This window comes from Haliaeetus albicilla, chromosome 6, assembly GCF_947461875.1.
Source record: "Haliaeetus albicilla chromosome 6, bHalAlb1.1, whole genome shotgun sequence".
Lineage (NCBI taxonomy): Eukaryota > Metazoa > Chordata > Aves > Accipitriformes > Accipitridae > Haliaeetus > Haliaeetus albicilla.
In genome coordinates, this window is record NC_091488.1 from 14,857,358 (window position 1) to 14,874,753 (window position 17,396).

The 17,396-nt window shown below is 36.4% G+C and overlaps 1 protein-coding gene across 9 annotated transcripts in view; it reads right to left on the reverse strand.

The window, feature by feature from the left end:
- The window catches only part of TTC3 (tetratricopeptide repeat domain 3), a 66,757-nt gene that overhangs the window by 19,127 nt on the left and 30,234 nt on the right, over positions 1-17,396 (reverse strand). For 8 of the 9 annotated variants that reach the window (XM_069785130.1, XM_069785134.1, XM_069785131.1 and 5 more), the window contains 13 exons: positions 15,335-15,472; positions 14,219-14,299; positions 13,400-13,512; positions 11,016-11,142; positions 9,320-9,442; positions 9,031-9,132; positions 8,253-8,345; positions 7,481-7,545; positions 6,139-6,275; positions 3,583-3,897; positions 2,689-2,952; positions 2,198-2,244; positions 449-505 (listed from right to left, as the gene is read on the reverse strand). In XM_069785130.1, the coding sequence (XP_069641231.1) occupies positions 449-505; positions 2,198-2,244; positions 2,689-2,952; positions 3,583-3,897; positions 6,139-6,275; positions 7,481-7,545; positions 8,253-8,345; positions 9,031-9,132; positions 9,320-9,442; positions 11,016-11,142; positions 13,400-13,512; positions 14,219-14,299; positions 15,335-15,472 (1,662 nt within the window). The remainder of the gene's footprint in view (positions 1-448; positions 506-2,197; positions 2,245-2,688; positions 2,953-3,582; positions 3,898-6,138; positions 6,276-7,480; positions 7,546-8,252; positions 8,346-9,030; positions 9,133-9,319; positions 9,443-11,015; positions 11,143-13,399; positions 13,513-14,218; positions 14,300-15,334; positions 15,473-17,396) is intronic. The other variant, XM_069785132.1, reaches the window with a different exon arrangement.

A 17,396-nucleotide genomic window follows, 5' to 3' on the forward strand; every position in this document is an offset into this window, starting at 1 on the left:
TTTATGAGGTATAAGGACACATTTTTCCTTCTCAAAACGACTGGTAAAGTGTCCTTCTCCAAATTCACTATTTGTCAGCGCAAAACGAAACAGAGCATGAAGTATTAATTACATAGTGCAGTCAGCATACTGTATTCACCTCTTTCCATATGGCAAATGAAGATCAAAACAGTCCTTCAGAATTAAGATAGTGGATAGACTGTGGTATCCAGTCAGAGCCAGTTATTCATAAATAACTTTTTTTCCCCCCCAAGTTTAGAAATACCTTTTATACTGACAAATTCATATTTTAACAAAACAAAACCGTACTGAGTCTTAACAGCATTATTCTACCCCAGGAAAAACTACTTCAAGAATGAGTCTCCACAAGGTATTTAGCCTCTGTACATCTGAACACCAGCAATTCTAAAAAAAACTATTTGTAGCAAGCAGCTAAAAAGTTACTGACCCTCAAGTCTTTTGAGTTCTTCTTCCTGTTTTTGTTTTTAACTTTGATACCATTAGTCTGAAACAGAAAAAATAAAATCACTGGTTTTTTAATTAGAATAAAATTATGATGCATTTCCAAAACCAATATGTAAATTTTTAAAAGTTTCACATTAAAATTCTCATTCTGTTTGACCAGCAAGATTTACAAGGTGAAGTATGCAATCTTATCCCTCTCTATTCCATCCTCAGGTGAAAAACACAAAAAGAAACAGAGGTTTGCAAGACTTTATCCATTTTGTTCCTTTTCATTATTTTTCTTTTTAAACATATAGAACATTGATTTTTAAAAACAGAATATTCTATCATTTTAGTATTTCAGATGCTTACTCATTACTTATAGCTGAAATTGCATATTTAAAGAGTTGTGACATCCCACACAACACAGTTTTGTGGGGGAACAAGCAGCAAACAGAACTGTCAAATGTTCTGGTCACTTCAGTTTAAGATATGCAAAGACGAAAGAACTAAAATGCATCGTCACCTTTTAATAGGACCGTGATTATAGATTAACATAACTCTGCTAACAGTAAATTACTAACAGCCTATTTTAGGATTTAAGTAACATTGAAACAGATGTAGTTTCATGGTAATGGCTTTCATTTCATTCTTGGATTTCCAATTCATGAAATGAAAAAGCAAAGAATTTCACATTTTTTTAAGGTGTGTGTTAATTCACTAATGCTGAAATTTTATTATGTATCAAAAGTAAATCTTGGATTTGTACAGATAAATTTATCTGCAGGCTAGAATAATTTTAAATGCGAGTGCCTCAAACACATAATTAACCAAAATACCTAATAGACTTCTGCCAATTAGAACGGATTTTAATTAAGATATTAATCAAAAAGTGATTCAGAATGAGGTACACTTTTAAAACTTATGGGTTAAATCTGAAAAGCACCTATAAATTGTAATGAACAAATGCAAAATGTCTAACTCACTTCAAATTTACTTTGCTTATTAGCAGAACAAACGCCAAATACCTAGCCTTACAATTTAACGACATCTGAAGGTTACATGAAGCTGGGTTATACCACCTTCTCATTTGGACTGTAAAATATATAGTACAATTAGTGTCCAAAATTATGCAGATTCAAGTTAAGCACACTCAAGGAAGAATCATGCTTCAAGTTCAGTTGCCATGGTAAATACACAGATAATACAGTTAGTAAGAGTCTCTCTGTTTGTACCTCAGGCACTTTTTTTGTTTGTTTTTATATTCCCCAATGATACTTTCAGAGACACTTTTTTTAAAGTTAACACCAAACTGCTGTTATCAAGTAATATGTAAATGCTATTCCCATGTACCTTATTTGCCTTATTTTCCCTGTCTAAAGGGGGTGATGCAGCATATCAGTGTACCCTCATCCACTTTCACTACAACTTCCTCATCTGCATCCTTGAAATGCTCATAATCGAAAAGGTATCTTGTTGGTTTGTGCTTTAAAGAGAAAATCCAACAAGTATTTTACTGACAGAATTTTAGGAAAAATGGTACGCAGTCTTCAAATGCTTTAAGAAAAGGGGCGGGGGGGAAATAAAACAAGAGAGTAAATCTCTGATCAGGTTTGAAGGATGATGATGTAAAATAAACTAAGAGATGCACGTCTCTCTCCACTTTTGCACATTTTTAAAACACCAAGCAGATACTTGTTTCTGAGCTTATCTACGTAGTTACATCTACGAAATAGATAGTAAGTTCACTTACCGATATATTTTCATTTCCCTGCTTCTTTAATATAATGGTAGGGTCATCTATTGAAAGGATAACAAAGTCATGTTCATAAATGGAAATAGTAATATTTTATGGAACTTTTAATTGTGAGCTATGAAATTATAGTAATAATTATTATAATCCTTTATCCAATACCATCAAAGCATCTTAAAAACTGTAGCTACAGAATCTTTATGCTTAAACTGAAAGATGAATACTTATTTTGGTTGGACATCATATATGCATAAAGGTAAACTCACTTGCTGGTTGTGGCACATGAAACAAAACAGTAGAATGTAACCTAAAATAGGGTGGCTTGGCTTTTGAGGTCATATTGCCTTTTTAAGCACGGAATACCGAATATCCCATATAATGAGGTGGTTAGTAGCTTGCTGAGGTTTCAGCCTTTTACAGAGCCCATCACATGTACTATAAAACCAGACAAAATACAATGCTGGTAAGAATAGTGACCTTTCCATACTTACCCATTTTATCAAAGAATTCATCTAATGCTTGATGAAGAAATGGAAAATTTTCTCTGTTGTCTTCTAACAGCCATATAAAACAACGAGTTTTCTCGAGGGGTGGTTTTAAGAAATAATCACGAATTTCTTTGTCTTCAGAACTAGTTGTCACATAGTCAAATTTACTACCATACTTCTCATTCCAGAGTGTGGTTAAAATAGCAAGGTCAAGCTCTTTTAAAAATTGTCCATATTGAAGGAGAAAGTTCTTTGTAGCTGTCAGACCTAAAAGAGATGAAAAACCCCAAAATTTCATTCCAGCTTCAGAGTTTTAGTGCTTACAGTGTGATATTCCTCTTCAAAAAGGAACAGTTTGTTCTAGAAATTAAATATATGGTAGCTGAAACTGATTATGTAAAACCTTTCATATCTTGAAAATGCAAACAAAAATGATAAATGGAGTTTATATAAATTTTACTCTTAGTCAACACCTAATTATTGTTTGTACGAGAAATCTATATAAATTCTTTAAAGGACATGGACGCAAAAAGAATAGAATTAAGAACCCAAATCTTGTCCAAAGTTTTGGCATCTTATGTCCATTTTGCCTGCAAAAACAAACTTCTACTGTCACCCAATTATAAATTCAGTAGAAAACTACACAGCAAGGCAACACTACTAAAGAGCATCAAGTTAAATTACTTCCAAGTTATACAGTCAGCTAAACTTTTATGACAAAAATCCCACCATGATTTACTTTCCAGAAACAAATAATTTATACAAATATTATTATTTAAGCCTATTCTGGAATTCAAAGACACTAAAAAAATAGATCTGTTCAATTTTCTCTTTCCTACACAAAGCCCTGCCCACATTATAATGCTTTACTTGCTATTACATAAACATATAGCCTACCCAAGTTGTTAAGATGTTTCAGCCATTTGTGTAATTTGGGATCCACTTCTTCGAGCTCACTCAGCACGTGGATAAAACCTCTTGTTTTAACTCTGTTTTTTTCCTGAATTAAGTAACCGATGAGCTGCTCCATCACTTCATGTGACATGCTACTAGTTTTGGAATATGACATGTAATCCTCCTCACTGATTACAAACCATGAAAGTAATTCCTTTAATAGTTTGGAAGCATCATGAACAGCTGTTTTTATTTGTTCAGCATTTCGACTGATATGCTGCAGGACTCGATCACCAGCATATAAATCCTGAAGGTAACCTATAATGGCATTTAAAAAAACCCAAACAAAACAAGATTTCATGTCTGTTTACCACAATTAAAAACATCAACTTTAAAGTGCAGATTATTTGGACTAAGCGGTGTTAATTATTTGCTTTATCACAACACTGAAAATTACAGAATAGATAACTTCCATATAAACTAGCCTTAGCATTATGAATTTGACACAACATTGTTTTAAATTTGGTTTACGCAAAGAAACAATCCTTAGTACCTTAACTACATTTCAGAAAAAAAAAAAAAATTACCTGCCAGTAATAGTAGCGTCAAGCAATGGTCTATACAGATTTATCTGTGTGGGCTGCATGCCAGTCCTGATGCAGAGACAGAATTACCCCAAGCATCAGTTCTCAGAGCAAAGGCACACTTCCAAATATACACCTAGTAACAAACCTTTGCCCTGACCCTGCCACAGGTTCTTTGCAGAACAAGAGTGAAAAAGATTACTGGCTTGTATCAGCCTTCACCTTTCATTAGTCTTCAAGACCACACACTTGTAGAATGCCACTTTCAGAGCTTAACTGATAGCAACCATAGCCAAAAGATGTAGATCTGAAAAGAATTTTTTAAAAACAAAGCACTACATATTACACCTAGAATAATTCAGCATTGTAACAAACAATTCCAAGCATACTAACAGATTCAATGAACTCTACAGGTATAAGCCATGCCCAAGTTTATCCTGCAGAAGTCTGCATTAAAAACCTCTGTATGTTACAAATGTGCCTAAAAACAAGTGCTCGTCTCACTTGCACTCCTCTCCAATTTACAAGCAGATTTGTTCTTATTTAAAGGTAGCTATGGCTGCTAATAAAAACAAACAAACAAAAAAACCAAAAAAACCCCAAACAAAACCAAAACCCTCTTTTGTGATCTAGCTCTCCCCTGAAAATGGCCTCTCAACCTTTCAGACAGCTTGGGAGATTGAATTAGATGTTCTTTTGAAAGATTTCCTCACAAAACTTCCCCAAGTGAAAAAACAGGGTAGTAGCTAGCTTGCCTCCAAAGACATGCAAGACTTCAATTTTATTATAAACTCAGGACACATTAAAAACATTGTCCAACACCAATGCACAGATTTTTGCAGAACTGTGTTAAAGTTGCTTCGTGTTGGCATATTCCTGCGTCAGTGTTCCAACTTTTATGCGCAGTACTGCAGGGTGAGTGTTTTTGTCACACCAAAGGCATTTTTAGTTCTTAGAGGTTTTAAGGGCACTTGGGACAGTCAAGTCACATACATGGGAGTGACCTGCAGTGGATCCAAGGACCAGAACTAAAGATAAGCCATAGGAAAGGAGATAGCCTAGATTTAAAAAAAACAACACAAAGTCAACTGACCGTGATTTTAGAAAACCACATGGAAGCAAAAATAGTAATCTAATGTGCTAATAGAAGGGACCGTCCTCAAATAAAATGGGTAAGAAAAAACCCAAGCTAAAACATTAGTACCCGAGACCGTTTTATAGAGAAAGTGCCAGCATATGCCATTGAACAGGCAACAGGGTTCTGGAGAACTCTGAGTATGGCATGTATGGGATGAAAAAGTGCCCGCAAAGTATTTAAAATTAAATTCTACAAGGAAATTAACATGGGCACTATTTTAAAGTTAATACTGACAAAAATAAAAAAAATTAATTTAAAAAAAATCACTCATTTTTGCTTGCACTGTAGCTTGCCCTAATACAAAATGCAGTGGAAGTTCACACCTCTGAAATAGAGAACACTGCAGATCAATGTAACTGGAACACAAAAGCTGAAGCGTTAACCAACTACATTCTTATAGGTTAAAGTATTTTATTTTCCCCAATCCTCTGAAATACACATTTCAAGTCACTGCAGTTAGGATATCTTTCTTTATCTGAGATGGAGTTACTTTTCTTCTGTAGCAGTGTCCTAATCTGTCAGGCACAAAGCTTTTTCTTTTAAAAGGATAAACTTGAAATTTCAGACTTTGCTCTCTTCAGGCTGCTTCTTCGTGAACCAATGAAGCAAGAATATAGGTTTTCTACAAGGAACTCAAACATACACTAACATCTTACAGTTATCTAGAAATTAAAAATAGAACCAAAATAAAAATATTCTTAAGTAAAACTGCAAGTCTTTAAGGGGGAGGAATCATGTTCAATATTAGTATTCTGCTATAATTTCACTTAGGACATTCAGAATGCTATTGATGCTGCCTCATGATAACTTAAAACAATAACCTATACTTCCACATACCACTGTGATCACTGTATTGTGATGGTCCATTTCCCATCTGGTTTTCTTCTATTTTCTTCTTAGCAGAATTCTGTGTCTCTTCTCGTGCATGCTTTCTTCGTAGTTTTTTTTCTTGTTTCATTTTTAACTTCCTAAGACTGAAAAAAGCAATTAAGTGGTGAGCCTAAAACTAGTTAAGTTGCCAAAGGAGTTAGGCACATCTAAGTTGTTTTCCATGTCTTACAATAGCTGTAAGCTCCATTCTACTATAACATATTATGCTGAAAAGTACAAATATAATAAAGCTAGTTTTCATTTGGAAGTTAAGAGACCACAAAATTTCACAGAAGTTTCATAAAAATCAAGTAAGTGTAAGGATATCTCAAGATGCAATAATTTTTACTCCCATTAATGATGTCTGAATTAGGATTAACTGAAATACTATCAGTTTGTTTCTTAATTTATAACTCAGCATTTTGAATAACGTACTAACACTTGGATTTCCTTAACTTTTAAAAATCAATTTTGTTTATCCTCGCATCATGATTCCTCATTATTTATAACCTTATTTGCCCAAAAGTGTAAAAGTTACGTCAAAAGTACATGCATCAACAACTGAAATAGCATCATTATATGCAGTCTTTATTTCTTTCTAAACATTCACACAAAGTTGGTTAGATAGTAAATGCTGTGGAACAGTGGTCTTGAACTTATGCCACACAGCAATACCTCTCCCATCCAGCTAAAAATCTTGCTGAGTTTCTTCCCTCTAGCAAGGGGAAGGCATAGAACAAAGCTTGCAATCTCAGACTGAAAACAGAGGTGAATTCCCTGCCCACAGATTTCACAATGAAATAAGGTTTCAGGTATAAAGACTTAAAGATGACTGCAGCAATTTATATTCAAATACTAGTGGTTCAAATTGCTGGGAAGTCAATGGTGCAATGGACAACTTACCCCTCAACACAGAGGTGTGGAAAATCAGATTTGCATCAATTCATACGCTGTATATTTGAAAACAGTTTCCTGTGACCAAACTGAAAATGTTGTTTTTGAAGAACTGTATAACCACTAGAGAGCTACCAATAATTTATTCAGCAATACTAGCTAATACCCTCCTGTGCTCATGTTATAAGTCTGTAGCTCTGTGTCTTGTTTTACAAGTTAATTTAAATGCTTTTATAATTGAATCATAACATATTTTACCAGACTTTTTAGTTTATCAGAGGCAAAGGGCAAGAATGGCTTTCCAAAGTATTTGTGATATTTTAGCAATTCTTAAAAAGGCATGAAAACCAATCCTAGAGAAACCTCTTTTGTTCTCAAATTGATTCAACTTAGTTTTAAACAGTAGAGAGCTTACCTTGAACACTTCTGTTTAATACTGGCTCTTGGTGGTTCCTTGGCTTTTGTGATTTTTTGTTCAAACTACCAAAATAAGTGATATCATATTAATTAATTTTGGGTTACAATGGAACATTGCTGTACTAAAAACCCAAGGACATTTACTGCTTTCCAAAGCATCAAAAGTTAATACTACAAAAGAGATAAAGCAGCCTACATAAGCCTCATGAAGGTCTACCTAAATTATCTTCTACTGCTACATCTTGGTATACAGAAATACATCTTTATCTGCAGAAAAGACAAGTTGAAAGATAACACAAAGTCAGGAAAAACTGGAGGCTGTTTTGCTTTACCAGTGGGCAGGAAGCAAACTTCACAGTAATTTTTTTTTTGCTTCTCCCAGACCAATACTGGTCTGAGCAGACATATCCATCTTCCTGTGATTCTATAGAAGGTAAGAGCACTCTTCCAATGCAATTAATTCATTTAGCAAGATTAGCTCTGAGTTAAACTAACAGTTCCTTTCACATTGCACAAGCTAAATATAAAATGAAGCTCCAGTTCCCATCCATGACAATTCTAACGAATACCATAAGGTAGCGCCTACTCTACTAGAAGAACAGGTAAGAAGAGAACAGGCAATTAATATTCCTAAATAATGTTCAGATTCTGTAGTTAAGATAGTGTATTACTTAAGAGTTTGCAGTTACAGTCTCATCTTCACTTTATCTCCATTACAAGAGTAAATATTTTAAAGATTATTTTAATATTTTATATGAACATTTACTTACTTCACATTTTACCAGACCAGAAGAACTAAAAATAACTATTTTTGAAATAAGGCCTGTACAATCAGGAGTGAAACACAGTTCTTGAAGAAAATCCTGTAGGAGAAAATGATAAACACAACAAAGACATTTAAATTCATACAAAATCTATGTTCTTATACAGATTACAGTATCTTAATTTGAGGTGACCAAGGTAATTAAAGCTAGCACAGTCCTAAACTCTTACTGGATAAGGAAAGCAAGCAACAGCTGATTTAGCAAGGACTGAGAATCAAAAGGATCCTAGATCTGTGGCATATATGTGTTATTCCCAAAGCTATAGCAAAGCCCCTCTTCCTCCAACTTCACATTCAAAAGTCAAATTTAAGAATATCCTTTTATAAGTTCATACTCTGTCTGGATTCCCTTCATTTTACACTGACTGCCAATAAAGGAATTTTATAAAATTCCTTTAGGCATACTCAAAGTCAAACTGTTGCTTCAACAGCAAGTTGAAGGAATAAAACTTCCATATTGAAGGACATAAATGATGCAAGATAAACAGGCTAAGCATACTAAGCCTTCACACAGACAGGCCTTTCTTCTGTAGACAACAGTAAGCTTTATCCACGCTTGCATGTCAATTTAGCAAGAGAGTCCTCTTTCCTGTTTCTCCTCCTGCCACTGTCATGCAGGTGGAACATCAGGCTCTACCACTGCACTTACCACAAACCAAAGGGATGCTATAATCCTGACTAAAAAAAGAAAAAATAAGATGCTTGTAGTCTGACACAGCTCTTACCTTATCATTTTTATCACTGTAGTTTGTTGTTTTCAGCTTTTTCCAACAGCTGATATGAAACTCCACTCTACACTGCTGACAGCAAGTAATACGTATAAAACCCTAATATTGAGAAAAAGTATGAATTTAACATCTTAAAAAAAAAAAAAAACAAACAGAAAACAGTGCACAACTTAACAGTAGACAGGATAAGATGGTGTGTTCCAGATAGCTCTTTAATATGAAAGAGAGCAGAAAACATGTAAACACGAAGTTTTATTTCCCAAACCCTTTTAAACTAAGAATTTACCTTAAAGTCCGGGTCTGTAAAAAATATTTGGATTTTGGAGTGGCCATGGCATTGCTGATACCGACAAATTGCATCTGGTTCTGGAGGGAACTTGCATTCCTCAATACAATTCTTTAAAATCAACTGAGAAACACAAAATCGTGTAAGAGATTGCACAGAAACCAGGAAAAGATTCAGTAGATGCTTACAAACTTCTAGGGAACTCTGCAATGAAACAGACATCTCTTTTTGAACAGCAGTTGACTAATAATAAAAGAATAACTCTTTTCTAGTGAAAGCTATGGAAGATTGTCCTTTTATGGCAAAATATTCAAAAGCTCATTTGAACTGCTATCAGCTCAGTACTCATAGCTTCCCTGCATGCAGGTTTATCTTGGACCAGTGTTTTACATGCTGACCAATTCCAAACGCATGAGAATACAGTAAGTTTTCCATTGCCAAAATGACGAGCCAGATTACTCCGATAACGTGATGAAAATGGAGTGTCTGCTCATTTCCACCATTTCCCAGCATTACAGGAGTGCCTCACCTGGGATCTGGGTTACACGATCAAGTACATTCCCAAGGACAGCTCAGACCTGGCCCTGCACTGGAGCTAGTGAGTTCTCCCAGAATAGCATCTGAGGTAAAGACATTACAGTGGCTTTATGCAAAGTCAGTTCAAATCCCACAGGATTGGCATTGAGCCCAGATTAATAAAACATTATTAGAAACAAACAGACCACCAGTTACAGCCTTTCAGATATTTGCATTATGCTCTCCAGAAGTCCCAGACCACTGATGTATTACAGTGGCCAGACTACTGTGGTGTCAGCTGGGAGTCAATGAGATATCGTTAGGTCAGTTTTTGTTTCAAAAACAACAGCACTGCTGTTTCTACCAGAAATGAAACAGGTCAGTATAGTATAGCCAAGTTCATACACTGAATAACCTAGCAAGTTCTACTGTGTCAAACTGCCTCTGTGCAGAGGAGCTCAAGCGTCTTGCCTCTCACAGCATGGTTTATCCAGAAATGCTACACAAATAGCAGTGACTCAATTATAGTTTAAAAACAATAATAATAGTAATAATAATAAAAAAAAGCTGTTCAGTGTGAGAAAGCAATTTGTAGCATCAGAACCACAAGTTAGATTTTTCAAGTCAAACAGGGAATTTTACCATACAACTCCCACTGCATCGACCAAGAACCACATGGTCAAACTCTCCTTTTTGGTTTTAAATATAGCACCACTGCTGCAATTTTCAATTTCACATTTTTGCCAATTAAAATTTTTAACCAGTTCTTCTAGCATTACGTTGTGTATATTATTCACATCTACCTAAAGTCTGGTAACATGCAACTAAGAAGTTAACACATTATGAAACACTTGGAGCAGATTAGAACCATATTATTACGTAGAAATACCCAAGCATAGAGCCTGACACAGAGCCCCTGCCCTTGTGTTGTAAATGGGATGCTTCCCACATGTTTAAAATTGTCATTGCAAGAAGAGTTCTTGGGGCTGACAACACCCTTGACAATGAGCAGCAGCAGTTGCACTGGCTGCTCCAGGCTGAAACCTCTGTTTTGCCCCCCCATCTCTTTTTGGCCTTGACAATGGCAGGCAGGGAGAAGGATGACAAGGTTTTTATTTTTTTGAAAGGCCATTTGACAGAACAGGTTTTTAGGCCTTTTTTTTTTTTTTTTAAAACATACCTGTAAATTCTCTGTTCGTGTCTCTTCAATGACCTGAGATGTTGTGGGCCAAGTTAATACTCCAGGTACAATCTTGTGATTAACCATTGTTTGTGATTTTATGAACTGATCGAGTGCATCGGAAAATCTGAAGTTTGAAACAGGTACATGTTCAGATCATATATGATTAACTTCTACATGGCCTGCAATACTTCCACAATTAATTTTATGATCCAAGGAAAAAAAAAAGGTCACTGTAAGATTATGTGGAATGAAAGAGCACCTGGTTCATTAAATTATCTGTTTAAGGACTCTTCAGTATAAAAGACTTAATGTGTGAGCCAGTAAGCCAGCCTGGGTAAGGGGCCCAGAGTCCAGGCAACAGATATGAGGCAGAGTGAGAGCGTGCACTGATATTCAAGGGATCCATGAATGTGGTGGGTGTGCTTGTCAGAGAGTGAGGGCATGCATATGTTCACAAGTGATCTTCAACCCTGATCAGCCAGGGAGGAGGCACAGGACTCTGCTACCTATACTTATGTTTTACATGAGTTCAGGTAGTACTATACATGGGAGCTGCTCTGCCTGGGCTAGTCTGGGTGGCCAGCTGTGTTGGTGTGTCTGTGTATGCACCTCTTTGGGACACACATGCAGCCTCACTATCGGTCAAAACTGCCAAGGAAAACAAAAGCCACATCCATGAGACAGGGACACAGACAGCTCCTGAGTCTCAGACTGCACCTGGCTATGCTGTGGCTGTGGAAGGAGGAATCCCCTCTCAGCATCCAACACTCTCTGACCAGGTGCTTTCAGTTATTCCACATGAAGAGGGTTTAAGGTTTAATATCAAACTTATTTGATTTATTTGGCATAGTATAGGGTTTACGTGGCAAGGCTGGGCTGGAGTATGGGGACCAGTGCTGCAGGGTGGCCTCTGTGAGGAGAGACCAGGGCTGCCCCAGTTCCAGTTGGCTCCAACGAACCACCACGTGGCACAGCTGAGCCCCTCAGGAAAGATGGTGGCACCTCAGAGAAAGCATGGGTAAGAAAGGAAAACATACTGCACAGCTGTGAGGAGTAAGCAAAAAAAGTGTGAGAAACAACCATTCAAGCACCAAGGTAAGAAGGAGGAGGGGAGGAGACACTCCAGGCACAGAGCACAGATTCCCCTGCAGCCCCTGGAGAGGACCCCACCAGAGCAGGTATCCAACCCTGCAGCCATGGGGGACCCCTGCCAGAGCAGGTGGATGTGCTCCAAAGGAACTGCAGTTTCTGAAGAGGTCCCATGCTGCAGCAGGGGAGGAGTGTGTGGAAGAAGGAGCAGCAGAGAGGAGCTGTTACGGACTGATCACAACCCCCATTCCTCACCCTCTGGGCAGCTTAGGGGAGGAGGAGGTCGAGGAGTTGGGAATGAGGGAGTGAAGTCAAGCCTGGGATAAAGGGGCAGTAGGGGGAAGGTGATTTTTGTTTTTTTTACTTTGTTTCCCACTGCCCAACTCTATTTTAACAGACAATAAATTAAATTATTTTTCCTCAAGTTGAGTCTATATAGCCTATGATTATAATTAGCAAGTGATTTCCCTGTCTTTATCTCAACCCCTGGGCTTTTTCATCTTATTTTCTCCTCCTCTCCCATTGACAAGAGGGAGTGTGAGTGCAGCTGGATGAGGGTCTGGCAGCAAGCCAAGGTCAATTCACCACAGGCATTACAGGGGATTTTGATTAAGTAGAGCAATACAGTAATATACTGAAATCACAACACAAGCTAACATAGCAACTGCAACACACAGTTGAATCAATACAAACAAATTATACAAATACAAATGATTCCCATTACCAGTCTCTATATGCTCACCGTCAGGACGCTGGGAGGAATACCGCCAGGAATACCCGAGTTGAAGCCAGCTCAAGCCCTTTGCTCTCAAGTTTTTTAGTTGTCCAGTTTCCGCACTTCATGTTTGGCTGAGCCACGTATACACTCCCCCCCCTCCCCATGCTGTCTGGCTAGCTCAGGAAGACATTACTCTCTATCTGTCTCAGGAACCCGATGACTCACTGCTGCAGCTGCCTTATCTAAAACCAAGGTTACCTTCCAGTCTCCCTGGTGTTGAGATAAGTTAAGCTTTCTTTATGATACATTTTTCCGTGAGATCATCGGTTTTGCCCTTCTCCTATAAGCTCTCCTCCACTACAAGGCTGTGCTGGTCGGTCATATCCCTGTGTCCCAGAGTTCACTTGATTCAGCAGCTTCCATTACATCCTTTGCAGAAACAAACTTAAAGTTGTAATAAATCAGTCTGATACACAAATTTAGTGATTAAGTGTAATTAAAAAAACCCCACACATCATTTCTCAAATGAAAAATATTTTGTGTACCAAATATTGAAGCTTTCTATTATACCAACCTGTTTTGTCTGAGGTATACTTTTCCAATTCCATAGTATGCCAAACAACCAAATCTTTCTTCCTGGTACTGTTCAATTATTTTCTTAAACTGGTCTTCAGCCTTTGTCAACGCCTTCAAAATAAATTTAAGACAAAAATATGTGACACTTTGCCAGAAGCTTTTCACTTTTCCTCTCCTTTTTTTGCTCCAGTAGAGTGGGTCAGTATGCCCTATTCTTTGATCAGTCTTATGAACAGTAAAGGGAATTAAGCAATCTTATGATCACAAAGGCTTCCCTTTTTTAAAAAAAGAAACCTATTCTATAAACACAGTCTCCCTCTGAAATAGTGAAATTAAATGACTGAGCTCACTGAGCTACAAACACCCAGACATTTTTAAATTCATTGTAAGACATTGAATATTTTTAAACACTCCAGGAAAAAAAAACCAAACAAACCCCCAAACAACCCACACTTCTGTTTTGGTGTTTTCCAGAACCTAAAGCATTCTCTTTCTCTTGTTTTAGAAACAGAATGTTTGTGTCAGAAAGACTACTGCATAACCACATTACAACAAAGTAGAAGAAAAATAATTAACTATACTTCATTAATACTTAAGAATCTCATTTGAAAGCTTAAAAAGAAATTTTATTTGGTAGCTTAATTTATCCAAAACCATTAAAGATCTAGTCACAGATACTAAACTGTATGATTCTAAAATGTGACAAAAGCTTTCCTTCCCTGCTCATTTTATATTTGTTAAGAAGAGAGAAAAATGGATGGCCAACTACCTGAACTAGAATTTTGAATAAAAGCAATATAGTGGCTTGATGTCATACCTCAGGTTGTCCTATTCCAAGAAGAGCAGTGGCATGTCCATAGATGATTACAACATAATTAATAATACGAAGATTCAGTTGCTGCAAATAGAGTCAAATTACAGTAGTAGCATGCACAAAAACACTTTGCTGGTAACTAGAACATTACTGTCTACTGTGAATTGAAGATCTTCACTACAACACAGCTAGGAAAGTCTCTTCTCACCCTTCTTATCATAGCCTCTACCCAGATTTATGTTACAATTCAGATAAAAAGTGATGGTTAACTACATACCTTTACTACTGGTCATTTGGCACCCCTACATATTTCAACGTGATACATCCTGAAAGGTCTGCTTTTAGAAATGCTGTAACTGCAGACCTTATTATGTTGACCTCATGCAGTGCAGTGTGTCTTTGCTATATTTCATGTTCAGAATTGAGCAGCTTTTTTTCTTTTTTTAAAATTAAAAACCCCTTTCTCAACCTTTTTCTTCCTAATAAACTAGGTCACAATTCCAGATGGATTGGTGCCTTACTTGCTTGGACAGACTTGTTGGCACTGCAACAGCCATTACTACAATGGGAGCTTGAAACACAGCAACGTATGTGCACACACATTGTCATGCAAAACTTTAGTATTAAGTAGAATAATTTAAAGAAATCTAGGACAAGAAACAGGTCAATGGCTGATAGGCTAGATACATATACACAAAATTTCACAGTATTTGCTGTCAAAGAGAGTCATCTGACCTGAAGAATATAAATTCTTTTTCCCTACATTATTATAAATAAAGGTTAAGCTGACAATGGACAACAGTTTCTTATCAAATAAGATATTTGATAAGAGTATCTTGTATTATTCTTATGAGAATATTATTTTGGTAAGTATTTTTTAGATTGCATCTAGAAATGCACATGTATGCTGAACATTACAAACATACATCCTATGTTACTATCATTTTTTTTTATCCTGTTCTCATTTGTAAGTTCCTTGGCATACACTTGGCATTGTAGTCAACATCACAGGCAACAATTCAATAATAATGACTGTTTTGGTGGAAGGAAAGAATGAAACACTACTGAAAGCATAAACTTCAATTACTGTAATAAACTAAGTTATTCCTCTCAGTTTACCTTTAATTCTGAAGGATTTAGAATGCTCAACAATTGTGAAAAAGCTTGTTCAGCACTGTGACACCGCTGGTCCATCAAGGCTGTATAACCATCACGAACAAGGGATTTAACCTCTTCTGGCAACATAGTTAAATCCATCTAAAATATTTAGGAAAACAGTAAGTCCAAAAGAAAACAGCTTTTTTTTTTTTTTTTTAAAGCAAGCAAGCTATTTGTTAAAATACTTATCCAACAGACAACTGTTGAAATTCTGTACTTCCTACAGTTTTATCACAATTTCATTTTTAAAGCAGCAAATTAGGTACATTTTTATAAAACACTGTTTTAAATTCAACTTCTAAAAACTTGAGATTTTCATGGGCCTACTGCTGCTAATCTCTTAAAAATCTAGGTGTTGTTCTAAGTTTAGATCCTTTCCTCTCTAGAAAGTTTCAAGTTTAGATCAAGCATCATTTTAATCCTTCTTACATATAAAAAAACCCCACCCCAGACTTACACTTTTCCTCACTTGTACACTCTATTTTGTGTACAAACATTTTTGAAAAACCTGAGAACTATTTCCTCCTGCCTACGCTTTCTCTTGACCCAGGTTAATACTTAATGCTAGAAGGTTTCAGAATGCATTATGGTATTAGCCTTTCACTACAAATACTTCCTGAAGCCTGCAGGGAATTTCCAGCAGTACGACTGTAAATCAAGACAAGCAGTTGCAGAATAAGGAACTTCGATTCCCTTGATCTGTTGAAACACTAAAATAAAATTAGCTTTGGGAAGCTAATCATTGTGCCAGGGTAGAATTAATTTGACTATTTAAGAAGCTCCTCTAACACTTACTCTTGCAATCACAAGCGAAAAACAAAGAGTAATAATGAGGCCCACCTGTGTATTTTAGGCCACTTACTCATTTCAGTATGAGTTAATCTTCACTATGAAGTAATCCTGCTTTACAAGCTTTTTGTTAACTGCCCCTTCCCCTGCCACCCGCCCCCCCCGTGTTGACATTTGAGCCTGGGATTCTGAAGACAGGGTCATGAGCAGGGAAAAACTGAAAGAACGGGAAGGTTTGGGAAGAATGAAACATAACTTTCGAGTTGCCTGATTTTTTTTAACATTATTCTAATGCTGTACTTAATTGCATTCCTGTGAACTGAATTAGGCTTTTGACATACTAAATTTAATGCATGTCCTGAATGTGTTTTCCTAAGCATCTATGAATGCCGATCTTATTTTGTCTTCATCCTGTCAACTGACCAAAAAGGACAAACATAAGAAAATACCCATGATCTAATGGCAGTTATAAACAAAAGTGGCAGGGACAGTGGAAACTACAAATAGATAGAGGAAAGACCAAAATGCAGAAATAAAGTTCATGAAAAAATGATTAAGGCTTATTTTCATTTCCTAGAATTACTGACACAAGGTAATGCTGTCAGAGCATATAGTTACAGAATAGAACAAATTATATTAATTTAATGTTAAGCTAAAAGTTAAGCTACATGACATATGAAGCTGATTAAGCCAACTAAAAACGTTACTTTCTATAGTAGTAATGCCATCAGAATAGAGATTTCTGGTACCTACTTCCCCAAATTAACAGAGTGGAAATGATTAATTATGTACGTCCCCATGACTTCATTCAAGAACTTTGGGATACTCATCATTCATTGTGGAGAAGACCCGAGGACAATTCTCAATTTATGAATGTATAGTATTTTAAACAGCCATTCAACAAAATGTTCTATGATTTTTTCCAAATGTATGTATCAAACACAGGCAAACATATTTAGTCAGAACTTTGGGAAGGGTATTATAAATCCCTGAAGGATTCCCAGTGATTTTTGTGGGTTTTCTTACAAATTAAGACACAAGAGAGCTATACTACTAACTTACGGTTTTAGCTAAGTTATTCTATGACAACACTGAGTTCTGTTACACTAATTTCTAGCGTGAGGTCTTACAGGAAGGGAAGGAGGAGAAGCAAAAGAAGACTACCAGCAACAAGACAGTATAAATCAGTGTAATCACATAATCTTTGCCTCCCGATACAAGTCAGGCTAAGCAT